Source organism: Marmota flaviventris, chromosome 19 (assembly GCF_047511675.1).
Source record: "Marmota flaviventris isolate mMarFla1 chromosome 19, mMarFla1.hap1, whole genome shotgun sequence".
NCBI lineage: Eukaryota > Metazoa > Chordata > Mammalia > Rodentia > Sciuridae > Marmota > Marmota flaviventris.
Window position 1 is genome coordinate 27714496 of NC_092516.1, and position 16822 is coordinate 27731317.

The 16822-nt window shown below is 61.1% G+C and overlaps 1 protein-coding gene across 2 annotated transcripts; it reads left to right on the forward strand.

The window, feature by feature from the left end:
• The first annotated feature begins 507 nt into the window (after positions 1 to 507).
• Stx1a (syntaxin 1A) lies at positions 508 to 16141 on the forward strand. 2 transcript variants are annotated; one of them, XM_027948807.2, is made up of 10 exons: positions 508 to 558; positions 7951 to 8028; positions 8281 to 8380; positions 10620 to 10694; positions 11054 to 11127; positions 11214 to 11322; positions 11439 to 11512; positions 12153 to 12290; positions 14429 to 14539; positions 14752 to 16141. In XM_027948807.2, exons 1-10 carry the CDS (start codon positions 529 to 531, stop codon positions 14827 to 14829), a joined length of 867 nt encoding a protein of 288 aa, XP_027804608.1. In that variant the 5' UTR covers positions 508 to 528; the 3' UTR covers positions 14830 to 16141. The 2 variants fall into 2 exon arrangements, with proteins under 2 accessions (XP_027804608.1, XP_071461574.1); XM_071605473.1 differs by lacking the exon at positions 14752 to 16141 and having other exon boundaries at positions 14349 to 14479.
• The last annotated feature ends 681 nt before the right edge of the window (positions 16142 to 16822 follow it).

Genomic DNA, 16822 nt, shown 5'->3' on the forward strand with positions numbered 1-16822 from the left:
AGGGGCCCAGAGCCTGTGTCTGGAGGAGATGATGGGAGAAGTGGAAGAGCAGGGGCTCAGAGGCTGGAACTCTCCTTGGGGGGGGGGGCGGGGGGCGGGGCGGACTTTGAGTAAAGGAAGGAAGAGGCGCAGGGGGTCCCTAGTCAATAAAGTCAAGGAGGGAGTTCCAATCTCTAGCCAAACCGGGGCGAAGTGACAAGCTCTGGAGTGAGGATCCAGGGTCCAGACCGAGGACGCCCAGTGGCCGACTGGAAAGAGGGCTGGGGCAGGGGAGGAACAAGGGCTCTGGGACTCCATCCTCTGAAGCGATCCTGCCTGAGGAGGGTAGGACACCGCAGGATGCGGGCTGGGGGCGGGCTGGGGGCGGGGCCAGGCCGCGCGCGGATGGCGCTGGGCGGGGCCGGCTGGGCTGGGCCGGGGTCCCGGGGGCCGGGGCGGGGCCAGGCAGGCGCTGCGCAGCCGCGGGGCAGCCGCCGCGCATGCGGGGCTCACTCGGCTGCAGCCGGCGCCGCTGCCACTCCCGGGAGCATGAAGGACCGAACCCAGGAGCTCCGCACGGTGAGTCCGGCCCCGCGCGCGGCCGCTGTCCGCCGGCGCCGGCGCGCCGCGCTCTCCCGCCCGCCTCGCACGACCCTGGGGAACAGCCCGGGCGCCCCCCGGGAGGGAGCCTGCGGGCGGGGACCCCGACCCCTCCGGGTCCCGCCCCTCGGACCCACTTGGGGTCATGGGCTCGCGCCAGCTCGGCCGCGTTGGCCGGTGGACGGGAGGCCGGGGCCTGGGGTCCTGGACAAACTTTCCGGCGCCCCTGGTTTGGGGGGCCCAGGGGTTGTCGTGGGGTTTCGGTGGCGGGACGGAAGCCTGACCTCTCCTCGTCAGCGGAGCAGGTCTTGCCTCTGTAGCTCCACTGCCCCTCGCGCCGAGCCTTCTTCCCCCTCGGTGTAGAAACACGGCAGGACCGGCAGGACCGCAGTGGGAACCGGCCCGGGGCAGCCCCCCGCACGGAGCCCCGCCGCGGAGCCCGGCCCCGGGTGCGGGTGGCCTCGTCGGCGGGAGCCACAGGTGCTGGGCTGTGGCTCCCGCCCAGCACCTGTGGCTCCCCGTCCGCCAGGTCGTGGTCGGATCCTCTGCCCACCCTGGGTTGGGGAGGGGGTCACACCTGTTCCCCGCCCACCTTCAGGCTTCCCGGGAGCTCAGCCTGGCATTTCCAGCCCCTTCCCGGATCCCCTGGTCTGCCTGCGACCTCCGTCTGTTTTTCCACCTGTGTCTGGAGGCCCCTGGGGTGTGGTTCCAGGGGCGGGGTTTCGGGGGGCAGTGGGAGGATGCACAGAGGTTCCGACTCCGAGCCCACCGACCCCCAGCCCAGACGGGGATCTCCTGCCACCTGCTCCTCGTCAACGGGGCTCCCCTTCCCCTGGCCTCTGCAATTAGGGATGGCAGGGAGGGCTGTGGAGGGCAGTGGAGGAAATGAAGCCTGCCTGTGGGAGGGGCCAGTCAGGCTCAGTACCAGGTTGCCTCATCTGATCCCCTGACTGATCCCACCCATTGATCTGTGGGTGCCACCCCACTTCAGTGGCTCCCCAGAATCCTCCATCTGTGCCCCAATTAGAGCCCCCGAGCCCTAGGTCCCCTTATATGCAAAGTTTCAAGTGTCCTTGAGCTTTTGACCCCTTGGCTTGTGCTCTGCCCAGAGGCTAACTGCCTCTGTGCCCGGGGTGCCCCTGTTGTGCCCCCGTTGTGCCCCCGTTGTACCAGTCTTATCTCCTGGGCAGACAGAGCCCGGGGTGTTCTCCCGCCTCGACGTCCCTGGCTGCAGCATGCCATACCACCTGCCTTATTCCTGGCTGAGTGCCCCGCCAGCCCCTCTGTGAACCCCAGGAGGTCTCAGAGGAAGAAGATGCCCCTCCTGTCGTCTGAGGTCTCTAAATGCTTCCCCGCAGCCCTTGCGGTTGCTCTCAAGTTTCCTAGCAGTGTTGAGTCGGAAGCGTGTCAGCCCAGGATGAACAGCTGTGAGCTGTATTTGTCCATGTCAGGGTGCCTGGTTGGTCCCTCAAGGGACTGCGTGGGAGCTGAGTGGTCAGGGGCACAGAATCCCATACACTTGATGGCGGCCCCTGGTTCATCGGCCATCATCCCCTCTGCTGAAGAGGAGACTGAGGCACTGGAAAACTGGTAGATGGAGGGAGGGGTGTTAGAAAGGGGCCTTGCTGGTTCCTGGCTGGGACTGGGGAGCCCCAAGAGAGCTTGGATTGAACTTGAATCCAGATCTTTGCCCTGCTCCCAGATGAGCCTGAGTGGTCCCTCAGACAGTGGGACTTGACTTGGCTTTGAATTGTCTGAGGCGCTCTCTCCAGGCACCCCAGCCCCACCCTAGGCACTCAGAGCCCATGAAGGCTGACCTCATTGTCACCAGCCCTGCTGTGGAGGGTTTCTAGCAGCTCCAGGGAGGCTGGCAGGAGCCCTCTCTGGCTGGGGTGACTAGTCAGTCCTTCCTAGAAGTCCCTTTCTCTCTCCAGGCCTGGGGCGTCCACCTGTGAAATGGAAATAGGAAAACCTAGATCCCAGCTTCTCAGGGCGAGAGGTGTGGTCCCTAGTCCCCTGACTTCAGCTGCATATTTGGGGGAATCTTTGAACCCCAGGACCTCTAGGAATGAAGAGGCCAGTGGTGGCCAGGCTGGACAGAGGCAGCGCCTAGGACAGCAGCTGTCATGGCCCTAGCCTCCAGCCTCCCTCCTCCTCCTCCTCCTCCCTCCTCTCCCCCACCCAACGCCACCACATTTGGAAGGAAGGCGACGGGAGCTTATTTATAAAAGTCACACTTGGAGAAGGAGCTGGCGAGCTTCCTCAGCTCCGCAGGCCAGGCCCGGCCCTCCAGCCTTCCCCAGCCCCCACCGTCCTGGGCAGATCCTCCCTGTTCTGTAGGCCATAGTGAGGGGACCATGGGGACCAGGGTGGGGGCCTCAACTCTGCAGCAGGCCCTCGGAGGAGACTAGAAGGTTAGCCCCTGGGGTGCAGGTGACCTCAGAGGGGAGATGGGTGACAGAGCCGGGCAGACTTTGGGGGTAGGGTTCCCCAGACAACCACACCCTGGCATGTAGCTGCCCCCACCCCCCGACTCAGAGGCCTTCCTGACTTTCCCCCAGGGGACTCCCCAGAGCGCCCACACACCTTCCTGCATACACTGGGCCACGCGGGTCATGTGGGAGCTGCCATAGGAGGCAAAGAGTGACCACAGAGGGCGGGTTGGGCCACCTCGACCCTGGGAGGGCCCAGAAAGGGAAGCTGGACTTAGGAGGAGAGGGGTGATCCAAAAGGAGGGGCCAGCTGAGGAAAGCCAAGGTTCGGATTGTCCAAGCAAGAGACACGGGCTGGTGGCCCTGCACAGGGCCTCCCAGGGCCCCCTGAGGTCTGTAGCAGGCTGGGCTCCCTGGGGCAGCCAGGAACCCCAGCCCCCAGCTGGCCTCTGCCGCCTCAGCTGCTTCGATTCCCCATCTGTACAATGGAGCCAGTACTCCTTGCCCACAGAGGAGGCAGGAACAGGAGCCGGGCAGAGTCTCCCTCCTGCCCTCCCATCAGCTCCTTTGAGGACCTCAGAATAAACAGGGACTTTGGGCACATCCCCCCACCCAGGGTGCAGACGGAGGTGGCCCTGCAGGTCTGTCCAGTCTAGCCTCCTGTTTTAAGCACCACAAAAGTGAGGTTCAGAAAGGGCCCGGGGTTTATCCAAGGTCACAAAGCAGAGCCCAGCCCCTTTCCAGGGCCGGAAGTGCCTCCCTGAACTCTCTGGGGCCCTGTGAAGGGGCATCTGCCGCCTGGGGACCTGGCATGGGAGGCACAGGGAGCACCCAGACTACAGACCCAGCGGTGGGGAGGAGAGAGGCCGGACCACAGAGGGAGCCTGCTTTCCTGGAGACCCAGAGTGGCCTCTCGCACATCCTGATTGGTCTCTGGGCCTTGCTGCACTAGTGGTATTGACTTTGATTAGTCATTAAAAAGAGGAAGGGAAAAAAATAGCCCCGGAGGCAGACAGCAGCGGGCGCTGGGCTGAGCAGTGACGAATCAACCTGCTGGTTGGCCAGGCGCCATCGCCGGGATGGCTGGAGGCCGTGGCCAAGGAATCAGACACAGGTCAGGAAGCTGTCCTGGAATCCTGCAGCCTCTGCCAGGAAGACCACTGGGGCTGCCCGCAGCAGCCAGGGCAAGCCTGGGGCCTTCTGCCCACCGTGGCTCCCGAGGGGGGTCTTCTGATGGCCTCTGTGTTGGGGGCGGCCCTGGTTTCCAGCTTAGGCTGGGGAGATGAGGCTGGAGCTGGACTGCTTGGCCAGAGGAGGAGAGCCAGCAGCATTGCCCTGGGGCGCGGGGTCACCAGCCCCGCCCCACAGCCCCCATTCAGCCCTCTGGGTGGAACCTGGGGAGCAGGGGATTCTGTTGCTGGACCACAGAAAAGGAGGGGTGGCAGGGAAAGAAAGAAAGAAAACCCAGCCAGACAAATGGGAGGTTGGTGGCTGTGAGGAGGGAGAACGGGGTGCCCCCAGATTTCTGGCTTGGGGGCCTGGGGCAGAGTGGGTTCTGAGCTGGGGGCTTAAGGAGGGGGCTCTGGAGAAAGGTGGAGTCGAGCGCTGGCCAGGTGGCTGGCAAGATGCCCATGTGGTACTTGGGCACATCTGTCCAGCCCACTTGGGCCCTTGAGCCTGCAGCTGCCCTACAACTCCAGCTGTCACCTCCACATCAGGGCTTCGCAGGGCCTCAGATCCAGTCCAGCCCCCTTTCCAGACTTTCTGCTGCCGCTCGGGGGGCTGCAGATTCCCAAGGGAGCTGGAGACCCAATCCCCCAAACAATGCCTGGCTGCCCTCTTCATGAGCCTGTACGGCGCCCACCCTGGCCAAGGCACCAGGACGAGCAGGCTCACCACATCACCCCATTCTGTCTTGGTCAAGCATGTGGGAGGGTTGGGAGGTGAGAGAGGCAGGTAGGGCTCTGATATCCAGCACCCCAGGGGCTTGCATTTAATTCACCGCCCAGTGAGCTGAGCGAGGGTCTGAGTTATCTGAGGGTGTCTCTAGGAAGGTGCCATAAGCTCTGGCCTGGATGTAGTTGAGGTTGCAAAGAGCATCGGTCAAGAGCCACCAGCGTCTCACAAACCTCGCTCCTCTGGTCTCCTACACACGATTCCCAGCCCTACAAGAACCAGAGCTGCAGACTCTCAGGCCCCAAAGGACCTGAGAAGTCCCGTGGCCTCAACTTCTAGCCTCAGCTAGCATGCCTCCTGTGACAGAGAGCATAAACAAAGACACAAAGCAGGAAAGAAGTCCTTCACTTGAGCCCCAAATCCAACCCACACACTGGTGGGAAAAGGCTTAGGTTTTTCCTTGTTGGGAAGCACTACACGATCACCTGTATCATTTCTGGCTACATTAATAAAAGTAGACCATCTAGAAAGAGGAAGGAGGCAGGACACAGTGGCACATGCCTGTGATCCCAGCTGCTTGGGAGGCTAAGGCAGGAGAATCACAAGTTCAAGTCCAGCCTGGTCCACTTAGTGAGAACTGGTCTATAAATAAAATGTCCTTGGAATTCTACCTTGGGCCAAACCACAGGAAAGGGAAGGAATATCTAACAGTGGAGTCTGCCTAAGATGTGCAGAGATGCCCCGGAAAGCTAGTGAGCTCTCTGTCACAGGAGGCATGCTAGCTGAGGCTAGAAGTTGAGGCCACGGGACTTCTCAGGTCCTTTGGGGCCTGAGAGTCTGCAGCTCTGGTTCATATAGGGCTGTGGATCATGTGTGGGAGACCAGAGGAGCAAGGTCCTGATTGGGAGGGACACCTCCCATTCCGAGTCAGAGAAATGCGCGGACCCAGGGTGGCAGAGGAGTGGGAGGTCCTGAGGGGAAGGTGCCCGCTATGTCCTTGAAGCATCCCCTCAAGGGGACACAGCTGGTTTGACTGCAGCTGTGAGGTCGGGCCCTAAATCCTGATCGGCTTGGAGGCCACCCTGAATGTCATCTCTAAGGTGGACCTGGGCCCCTTCCAGCTCTGCCCTCTCAGTCAGGGCCTGGAGGAGGCCGTGCACCTCCGCCACCAGCTCTGACTCAGGAACTTCCTCCTCCAGCCTTCGGCCTTACAGGGAGGCCTGGAGGGCAGGTTGGCGCTCACTGGTTGCTGGAGAGGATGGGGCCTGTTTGACCGATGGGCAGGTCGAGGTCCAGAGAGGCGCCAGCCCAGATCCCAGGGGCTCGGCAGGGCTGGCACTGCCTGTCACCTCTGGACATTCTTCTTGCTGGAAAAGGAGCTGGAACCCTCTCCTTCCACCCTTTCCCATCCTCATCCTTCTCGGCACCAGAGGAGCAGAGGGGGCAGGATTCTCCAGTGGCAGGAACCCTTAGGACCACTTCCCAACCTGCCTGGCCACCAAGGACAGAGTGGGGTTCCTGGGGCTGCCCTGGGCCTCAGTTTCCCTAGAAAATGCTCTTTGACGATTCCTGGGCCTGGCTTGGTCCACAAGTATGAAAATGGTGCCCGATTCTCTGTGTCTTTGGGTGGGCCTGGGGGAGGGGCAGCCACCTGGCAGCAGCCGCACACATTGTGGGGAGAGGGAGCAGGGGTTTATTTTAGCAGCTGGGGGAGGAGGTGTGATCTTTGATGGGAGGAGGCCCTGGAGCTGCCTCCAGATAGCTCCCAGCCTCCTGTCCTCTCTTGGTGGGTCCCTACGTGGCAGGGTCTTGGTGGGACCCCTGAACATCTCCGCCGTCCACCCTCCTCAGTCCTCTCCTTGCAGCCAGCCATCAGTGTCCCCATTTCACAGAGGTGCAAACAGACAGAAGGATGACCCTCAGTGGGCAGTGTCTGTCCTGGGCCCAGCCCAATGGTTCCATCAGATTTCCTCATCCCTTGACCCCCACCTGACGAGAGAGCCAGGCAGTGCCTGCCCCCCGCCCCCTTAGGGGCCCTGAGCCCCAGTCTGAGAGGCAGTGCCCCCTGCCCTGGGCAGCCACCCTGCCTCTCCCTGCTTCGGCTCTGGAATGGGACCTTGGGTAGCAGAATGGGCTGGCCCCCCCGGCTGACTCCAGGTGTCGGGTGGACAGTCATGACTGCGGCCAGCACAGCAGAGACGGGATTCCCCCTCTCATGACCGGTGGCTATCGCGCAGGTGCTCTTGGGGCAGCAGGGTGGGGCCACACCTGTGACCATGGCCTGGAAGTGACCTGCCCCTCCTGCCTGCTGGCCCCGCTCTGTGTTGGAAGGAAGGAGCATCTGGGTCCAACGTGGAGGCTGACAAGGAGTGAGAGCCCTAAGAAACCTGAGCTGGCCAGGCTGACACCCAACAGAGCGCCTCACAGACGGCATCACGCGGGCCTGGCTGGGTGCTGTGGAGGTGGCATCCACCTTGCGAGGCAGGGTTCAGTGACGCCCAGGCCCAGAGGGCGGCAGGCTCCCCAGCAGGGGCCAACCAGGAAGGGACCTTGGAAACGCTGGGCTTAACTAAGACCACAGGGCTGGAGAGAGGAGGACCTGCTGGCAGGCAGTCTGTCCCAGCCAGCCTGGGGACCTAGAGGGGCCAGCCAGAGGCCCAGCCAACTTGTGGGCTCGCTTCAATTTTGGGGCCACTGAGTCGGGGGACTGCACCTTGAGGTTGGGCTGCCCGCCCCATGGCAGGGCCTCTGAGCCACTGGGAGGGAGTCCCTAGTCTGGAGGTGGAGACCTGGTCCCTTTACCAACTTGACAGCCAAGGCCACTCTCTTAGGCTGCATGCTCAGGGATACTCCAGGTCTCACTATGGCTGAGAGACGAGAGCACAGGCAGGACTGTCCCTGTCCCTGCCCAGAGGCCCCCCTGAGGGAGGTGGGTGGTTGGCACTGCTACATCCTCACAGATGCCCTGCAGCTTGGGGTCCCAGGTCCAGTGGGACTTGGGGATCTTACATGGGTCCACTCATTTATGCACAACCCTGTGCAGGCCAAGGACAGCGACGATGATGATGATGTCACAGTCACCGTGGACCGAGACCGCTTCATGGATGAGTTCTTCGAGCAGGTGGGAGCCAGCCCACCCTGCGTCTCCCTGTGCCCTGCCAAGACTTGGGTGGCCACTCTCCCCCCTGAGCGGGCCCAGCAGCCCGAATACACCTGTGAATGACCTCACTGGAGGGCAGAGGTGTTGAAGTTCAGAGTGAGCTGAGCTCACGCCTACCCCCCCACCTTCCCGCCCAGCCCGGCTTTGAGCAGGCCCTGGGCCCATGCCATCCCTCCTGGGCTTTTTTCTGAGCCCCCTGGCCTTGATCTCCAGGTGGAGGAGATCAGGGGCTTCATCGACAAGATTGCAGAGAATGTGGAGGAGGTGAAGCGGAAGCACAGTGCCATCCTGGCCTCACCCAACCCTGACGAGAGTGAGTGGGGGCCTGGGGACGGGCCAGGACTGGCAGGGGTACAGAACCTGGCATCCCGCACTGCAGGCGGCTGATGAAGCAGCGGTTGTGTCCTGGGGTCCAGGGGCCAGTGCCCACGGCCACCAGTTGGATCTGGGACTCCTAGGAAGTCTTGGGTGGTGGGAGGGGCACGTGATCAGCACCACCCTCCCTGAGTACCCTGGTTTTTTCCTAAGGCCACAGGTCTGGCCACTGCCCTGCCTAGGATTCTGAGAGGGAGGGAGCAGTCTCTGATCAATAGGAGGCCGTCCTGCTGGCCCCGCCCCTGGCCGCCTCCCTGGGGAGCAGATGGCTGCTGTGGGAGGGCATGCCGGCCAGGCAGGCAGAGCTTCCGGCAAGAGCTGGCAGCCCTGGCACCTGGCCACTTGGTACCCAGGAGCTGGGCATTCTCACGGGTCCAGGAAGTCACCTCTCCCTCTGCACAAGGAGCCTGTGTACTCCGGGATTCCACCCTGTCCCCTGATGGTTCCCCTGCCCTGGCCCTCTCATTCCTGTTGAGATACTGATTAATACACCAGTGTGCGCCAGGCTGCCATGAGCAGCCCCGCCCAGGATCGTCTCCCTGGAGGGGCATTCACCCCCCCCCCAAGCTGGCAGAGATTGGCCCCCTGTGGCTGGACCCAGACCCTAATGCCTCCAGGCACTCTGCTCCTTGCAGCCCTCTTACCTCCTGCCCCTCCGGCTTCTCTGGAAGGTGCCAGCTCATGAGGCCTATGAGGAAGCACAGGAGAGGGACCTCTGGGGCAGGGGACATGCCAGTGAAACTATCATGCTTTACCCCCTCCCCAGGGATGTATCCAGGACAGATAGGTCATGATGTGTCTCTCTGCCCATCTGTACCTGAGTCACTGCATGACCCTGTGTGATTGCTCCTGCCGAGGGTCAGGTGGTGACTGTGAGTAAGAACAGAGCACCCTCAGCTGCCCCAGGGGGTGGCAGGGCAGTGGAGCCTCTCAGCAGCCACCCTCAGGCCCCCGTGCCACTGTCTGTACTTCTCCCACTGTGTGCCAGGATGGGGACCGTGCCTGTGAACTGAGCAGTCGAGACCTGGCTGAGACCCAGGCACGCAGCAAGGGGAGGGGGCTCTTCATGGGGCGCCAGGGCTGAGCGGAGTTGGGCAGGTTGGCAGGGGGTGGGGGGGCTTTCCTGGTCCAAGGCTGGCATTGCTGCCTCTGGGGGCCGCCATCCGGCTGGGCTATTTTGGGTCTGAGCAAAAGAGGCTGAGACGTCAGAGCAGCTGGTAACCAAGTTTCCCTCTGTTTGCACGGAGGAGGCGCCACCCCTGCTCTACGGAGACCCTGCTCCACCCCACTCAAGTTCCCCTTGGGAGATGACCCCTGCCTAGGCCCTTCCTGACACCACGTTGAGACCGGTCTCCAGTCCCACCTTCTGGGGAGTCCTAGGGGTTGCCTAGGGCTTGGGCATGCCAGGAGCACCCCAGCGGAGGTGGCCAACCCCTCAGGGAGGGCCGAGCTGTGCACCCCCAGGGCCTCTGCCAGCCTAGGAGGGTGGTCCTGGTTGGAACAAGAGCCAGAGCACCATGTTACTGCCCTCCTCCTCCTTCACCTCATGGCCCCAGCCACCTGTCACCTCCAGGCCAGCTGTGTCCAGGGAACCTGCCTCTGGACCTCTTCCTCAGCTCCCCCCACAGTCCAGGTGCCTCCTCCCCCAGCTGCTGCATGGTGCTTGGCACCTGGGGGTGGGGTGGCTTTGTGAGGAGACCCCGATCTGTCCTATCAGGCACCTGTGGCTGAGACTCCAGGGGATGCAGGTTGGGGGAGGCTCCTCCCAGCCTGGCCTGTGTCAGCCCCACTGGCTGGCCACGTGCCCTTTTGAGCCACCAGGTACGGCGAGGTGAGCCTGCACCCCCACCTCCGACTCATGCAGGCGTCGAGTAAATGCTCCCCGGTGCCAACTCCAGCCTTGCCAGCTGCTCCACAATTATTTCTGCCTTAAATTTAGACCCATCTGTTATCTCCAGGGGGTGAGGGAGCCAGTGAAGGAGGAAGGAGGTGCCTCCGAAGGCAGTGCAAGGGGTGTGGGCTGCAGCTGCCAGGCCTGGCCTGAGATTGGGGGGTGCAGGCAGAGCCTTGGCCCAGGGGAGGGGAGGCCCCCTCCAGGCCCACAGTGAGGGAGATAGACCCCAAATATAGGCAGGGATGACCCAGGTATCCACACCCCACCCCTCGTGCCTCCCCAGAGACCAAGGAGGAGCTGGAGGAGCTCATGTCCGACATCAAGAAGACGGCAAACAAAGTTCGTTCCAAGTTGAAGAGTGAGTCCACTGATCACCCCCCTCCAGGAGGGGGGCACTGGGTCTTGGCTCCCTATTCACTCACAGCACCTGGCGCATCCCACTCTGGACATGGCCCTGGCCTTCCTGGCAGAAATCGAGCAGCAGGGGCAGAGGGTGGTCGGAGCCACCAGACCCAGCACCCAGTAGATGCAGATATTGGGGTGTGCCCAAGGCCTCACAGGTGGCCCCCTTCTACTTCCCGTATCACCATTCAGGTCACTCATAGACCACTCCACCCCTACCTCTGCTGGCTATGGGACGCCAGATCCTGGGCGGGCTGGGGACGGTGGTGAGTGGGACAGGTTGTGGCCCAGCAGCCCTGTGTCCCCCACCCCCAGGCATCGAGCAGAGCATCGAGCAGGAGGAGGGCCTGAACCGCTCCTCCGCAGACCTGAGGATCCGGAAGACACAGGTGTGCCTGGACTCCAGGGTGGGCGGGCACCTGAGGCCCCAGGTCGAGGTGGGCCTGACACCTGTTCTCCTGTCTCGGATTCCCAGCACTCCACGCTGTCCCGAAAGTTTGTGGAGGTCATGTCCGAGTACAACGCCACGCAGTCTGACTACCGTGAGCGCTGCAAGGGACGCATCCAGAGGCAGCTGGAGATCAGTGAGTGGTGGGGCCAGGCCTGGAGGGATGGGGCAGGGCCTGGAGGGACGGGGTGGGGCCCGGGCTGCCAGTGAGCACCCTGGAGAGGGCCTGGCTCAGAGTGACCCCACCTGCAGCCGGCAGGACCACCACCAGTGAGGAATTGGAGGACATGCTGGAGAGTGGGAACCCCGCGATCTTTGCCTCTGGGGTGAGTGTGACCCCACCTCTCCTACCAACACTAGCCCCGTCCTCATCCCAGCTGTGTGCTCAAAGCACTGGGCCTGGTCTATTTGGACACAGACACCCTAGGGCAGGTGTTAGAAGAGGGAAGGGGCCAGGCTGAGGTCACATAAATGTAGGGAGAGTGGCTGCGAGACCCATGCCCTTGGTGCCTCAATTGGACCCATTTCCTTGCTGTCCCTGATCGTTGCCTGGGCTTCTCCCATCATCCTCAGGACCGGCTTCCTCTCATGGAGGACATTTGGCCATCTCTACTTTCCAGTGAAGCTCTGTGCCCTGCCAAGCAGGAGGAACCTCCCAAAGGAGGTGGCACTGGGTGTGAGTTCCAGAAGGGAGGGGCGTGGAGGAAAGGCAGCTTAAGGACTGTCACTCACCATGTGGCAGGCACAGGTGGGGAGTGTTATCAGCCCTATTACAGGTGGGAAATTGAGTCACAGAGAAATTAGGTGACAGCTCATATAATGGAGGACCAGTAGGAGGCGGGAGGGTTGTGGCTGGAGAGGAAGCCCAGCTTCCAGACCAGTTCTGCCATCCCAACTGCCTTCCTCTGTGGCCTCTGCCCTCCTCATCCTGGGCCCCAGGCCTCAGCTCACTGCTCCACCCCCTAGATCATCATGGACTCCAGCATCTCGAAGCAGGCTCTGAGCGAGATTGAGACCCGGCACAGCGAGATCATCAAGCTGGAGAACAGCATCCGTGAGCTACATGACATGTTCATGGACATGGCCATGCTCGTTGAGAGCCAGGTGAGTGCCCAGTCCTCGCTGCCGCCTCCCAGTCCCCAGCAGCACGCAGGGCTGCACTGACCTTCCCCTTTCTGTCCAACACGCTGCCCTGCTCGGGAGGGAACAAGTCCTCAGGTAACAAGCCACCAGCTGTGGGCAGTGCCTCTAGGGCCCTGTGCTCCCCTTCCTCTGCATGGCCTTGCATGACCCCCAGCCCTGCCTGTCTGTTCCTTGGCTGTTTATCAGGGGCCACCATGGACTAGATAGATGCTTTTCTAGGAGCTGGAGGGATAGCAGCGAAGGACCTGCTTCCTGGAGCCAGTGGCTCTTGAGTGAAAGAGCAGCATCAGTAAAGAGCAGGTGGAGTGTTCTGGCACCAGGTGCTCAGGAGCCACTAGGGGGAGGCAGAGTGCAACACTGATGCTCAGACTTGGAAGTGCCTGGGGTCACCCTGAAGGCTTGTTGCAGGTCTCCTGGTCCCCGTGCCCAGAGACTGGGCGGCTGAGGCAGAGGCCTGGACATGCGTTCTCACAAGCCCAACAGCAATGCAATGCAGTGCTTCTGGTCTGAGGGCCACACGTGGGGGCACTATGCTGGGTGACCTGATGGCCTCTAAGCATGGAGTGAGTCAGGGAAGGCCAGAAGAGGGGCATTTGCACTGATGCCAAGAGATGAAAGGAGCCAGCCATGAAGACTTCCCAGGGGAGGAGAGATGAGCTGGCCTAGGCCAGGGGATCAGCACTCCCCAGGTCCCCAGCCAGGCAGGAGCTGGACTTACTTGAGGAACGGGGCAGGGAGACCCTGCTCGATGGAGACGCCTCAGTAGGCTGTGCTGGGACCTGGAGGTGCCTCTCGATGGGGGGTGTTTAGTATGGGAGTGACAAGAACTCAGAAGTGGGGAGGCTGCATCCTGGAAAGACAGACCATGGTGACGTGGTCACGAGTGAAGGCCATGGAGTTGGAGGGGGAGTCACAGCTTTTCCTTTTCCCCTGGGTTTTCTGGTGGTGGTTACAGTCGTAGGTAATGGCAAGATTCCTTGTTACACATTCCTACAAGCTGCTGTTACCCCTGGTGTCCCCCTCCCCTCCCTCCTTGCCGGCTCCTCGCCCTTGGAGCTTCATGAGGTCCCCCCTTCCTTTTTCTTTTTCTTCTCCAGCTTCCACATGAGACAAAACATTCAACCTTTGACCTTCTGAGTTTGGCCATCTTCACTTATTGTTCTTAAGTTCCATCCGTTTTCCTGCAAATGACATAATTTCATTTTTCTTTATGGCTCAGTAAAATGCCATTGTGTATAAATGCCACATTTTCTTTATCCATCATCCATTGATGGACACCTAGGCTGGTTCCACAGTTTGGCTATTACGAATTGTGCTGCTGTAAACACGGTCTGCATGTGTCACGGTAGTAGGATGACTTTAATTCTTCAGGATACAGTACTGAGGAGTGCTGTGCAGAGGCTTTTTGATTTGATGCCATCCCATTTATTAATTCTTGGCATTATTTCCTGAGCTCTAGGGGTCCTATTGAGAGAGTCGTAGCTGAGCCTGTATGCTGGAGTGCTGACCCTACATTTTCTTCTTGGAGTTGCATAGTTTCTGGCCTGATTCCTAGGAGGACAAACACCTTTGCCTGGAGTCTTGTGTCAAAGTCAGATTGGCCCCTGGAAGGAGCATGAGGCCAGATTCCAGGGCCCAGGGCTAGGAAAGGGGTCTTAAACAAGAACTGGATGGAACCATTGTACCCAAGGAGGATGGAGTGTGGACTCATCAGTAGTCACCTCATGAGCTGTGGCCAGGGCAGGGTCAGACTCCAGCCCACACACTCCTGCACCCATCTTCCTCTGCTGGGCATCAGGGTGGGAGGTGTCAGGGTCCTAGCTAGCATTCTCTGCATGGTTAGTCCCCATCCCTTGGCTGAGACTGCATGGCTGGTTCCAACCTCAGATGGCTGCTCTGTAGGAAGAGGTGGGAGTTGTTCCAGAAGCCTGTGTGCCCAGCCAGGGTGCCTTGCCTGGGGGTCACAGGTGAGATGTTGCAGCTGGGCCTCCCCAAGCCCCCTTCTCTCTTTCCCTTTAGGGTTTTCTTCTGGTGCCCTGCCCTGAGCCGCCTCCCTGAAGAGGGAGCCCTCTGGAGCCCCGACACCCCTGGCCCTGCAGGGGGAGATGATTGACAGGATCGAGTACAATGTGGAGCACGCAGTGGACTACGTGGAGAGGGCCGTTTCTGACACCAAGAAGGCTGTCAAGTACCAGAGCAAGGCGCGCCGGGTCAGTAGCGAGCACCCACTGGAGCTGGGGTCCATCGAGCACCCTCCCCATTCTGCAGCTACTCCACCCCCACCAAGCTCCAGCCAGAGCCTTCACCACCCATCACTACGCACTCCCAGGCTGTCACCCCTTCCCTGAGATCCCCCAGATCCTCTGGTCCTTGGTCCTCGTTCTAGTCCCTCTCCAGCAATGCCTGCCTCTCCCTCTTGCAGAAGAAAATCATGATCATCATCTGCTGCGTGATCCTGGGCATCGTCATTGCCTCTACCTTTGGAGGCATCTTCGGATAGAAACTACCCACCTGCCGCTGCACTCTGGACGGTCCATCCCGAGGAGCCCTGGCTGCTGCTGCCTGGCTGGGTCGCCCTCCCACCCCGCCTCCTGGCTCAGACGCCCCCACCCCACCCCATACTGCCCCTCTCTGCCCTGGGCTTCCCTCTCCTGACTCTGCCCTGAGCCGTGTTGTGTGCATGATTTGTGACAGTGTGTGTCTGTAGAGGAGGCAGAGGGGAGCAGGGCATGGAAGAATGGGGGGCTAGGGATGGATCCATGCGGAGAAGACCCAGGTCTTACCCAGCTTGCTCCACCTTGACCAGGCAGGGCTGGCAGCTGGCACATACTGCCCTGGCTTGGGATCTGGGCTGCTTCCAGATCCCCACCTGGCTTCCACCTCACCTGCCCATCTTCTCTATCCTTTGGCCTCTCCAGCTGTTCCCCCAAGCCGAGCCCCCTGAAGGGTGGGGACCAGCTGACCACATGGTGCTGCTTTCTGGGTTAGGGGAGGGTGCCCCTGAGGGATAGCCCAGCACTAAGCCTCTATTAGCTGACCACTGCCAGGAGGCTCAGGGTGCCATGGCTGCTGGCTCGCCAAGATCAGGCTCCCTCTCCTACCTGGGGCAAAGCCCAGCAGGTCCTCGGCCTCAGCCTCCCTTTGCACAGCCCTCAGCCCCAGGAGCAATTTCTTTGGGGTAGGCAGGACCCCAGGTAACCCACTGGAAGATGGGACCCCAGAAGAGGCTGGCTGGCTCGTGCCCAGGTGCGGGTGACCCTTGGCGCTGGGAAGGCAGAACAGGCTCCATCAGGCCTTTCCCCATGAAGGCTGCAGCTTGGGTCAGCCACTGTCCCAACAGGCCTCATCAGTTGGGACCTTAAGCCAGCACTGCATGTTGGGGACAATGGTCCCGGCTCTTCCATGCTCCCAGAAGCCAGATGTCACTCAGGCAGGCCTGCAGTCTCATCCTGCCCTTGCTGTCCCCCACTGATGTGCCACATGGTGTCAGTGTCCCTGATGCAGTATTCAGCAGCCAGTCGCGGAGGGCTCCCTCCCTCCCCTGCCATCTTGGGGCTTCAGGTCAGAGCGTGCCCCCCCCAGACCCCTGCCTTGTGGACAGGCAGGGAGTGTGCATGCGAGTGCATGCAGCAGGGCGGGGCTGTGCAGAGTGCCCTGCATCCGTCGGCTTTGCTCCCGCCCAGTGACTGTGACCACTGTCCGTGTTGCCTTCTTGAACTGCGGCTTCTCCTCCACCCCTTCACCAAAGGTCTTGGTACAACCAGCTGCCCATTTTGTGGAATTTTTATGTAGAATAAATATTTGTATCTGTACTACAGGCCTTTGTTTGCCATTTCTCACTGGCTGCAGTGACATGGCCTTAGAACTTGGGGTGACCGTGGGCATTAACAGAAGGGGCTCAGATGCAAAGGACCCCAATCTCCCCCGGCACACATGCCAACATCTCCATCTGGCCATTCAGTGGGCAACATCCGGCCTTTCCTATGAGGACAGTTCCAAAGTCCCACCCTCACTCCAGGTTAAGTGGCCAATGCCTTGACAGAGGCGAGGCCTGCAACCTGATCCCTGGGACAGATATAACTCTAGGGTGGAGCTCCCCAGGCCCTAAGCCTCCCCTCCAGCCACCCACGAAGGGCTCAGCCCCTGCTCAGTGCCCAGTGCCTGTTCACACTTCACATCCAGCTCTAGTCCCTCTGCTCCCTGGCCCAGACCTTGGTTATCAGCTTGACAGACTCACACCATACATCCTGGAACAGGACCTGCCCCCTGACCACTTCGGATTGGACAGAGACAGCCTCTGAGGCAATCAAGTGCTGGGCTAGGAACATCACCCACCAAAACCAAGGTGGCAGAGGCCTGCAAAGGCCTCAGGCCAGTGGGCACCACTGCCACACTCACCCTGACCACCTTTCCCCACTCTGCAAGTGGGCGCGATGTGCAAGTCCCACGTGACAGGAGCCCTTAGTTCAAGGAACCTACCCTGCTCCTTGCTT

Bases quoted from the DNA above. Each gene is read 5' to 3' on its own strand.
- Stx1a (XM_027948807.2), top strand. From the start codon at position 529: ATGAAGGACCGAACCCAGGAGCTCCGCACG. The intron at 8,381-10,619 runs GTGAGTGGGGGC...GTGCCTCCCCAG, and splicing joins CTCACCCAACCCTGACGAGA to AGACCAAGGAGGAGCTGGAG. The intron at 11,128-11,213 runs GTGTGCCTGGAC...TCGGATTCCCAG, and splicing joins TGAGGATCCGGAAGACACAG to CACTCCACGCTGTCCCGAAA.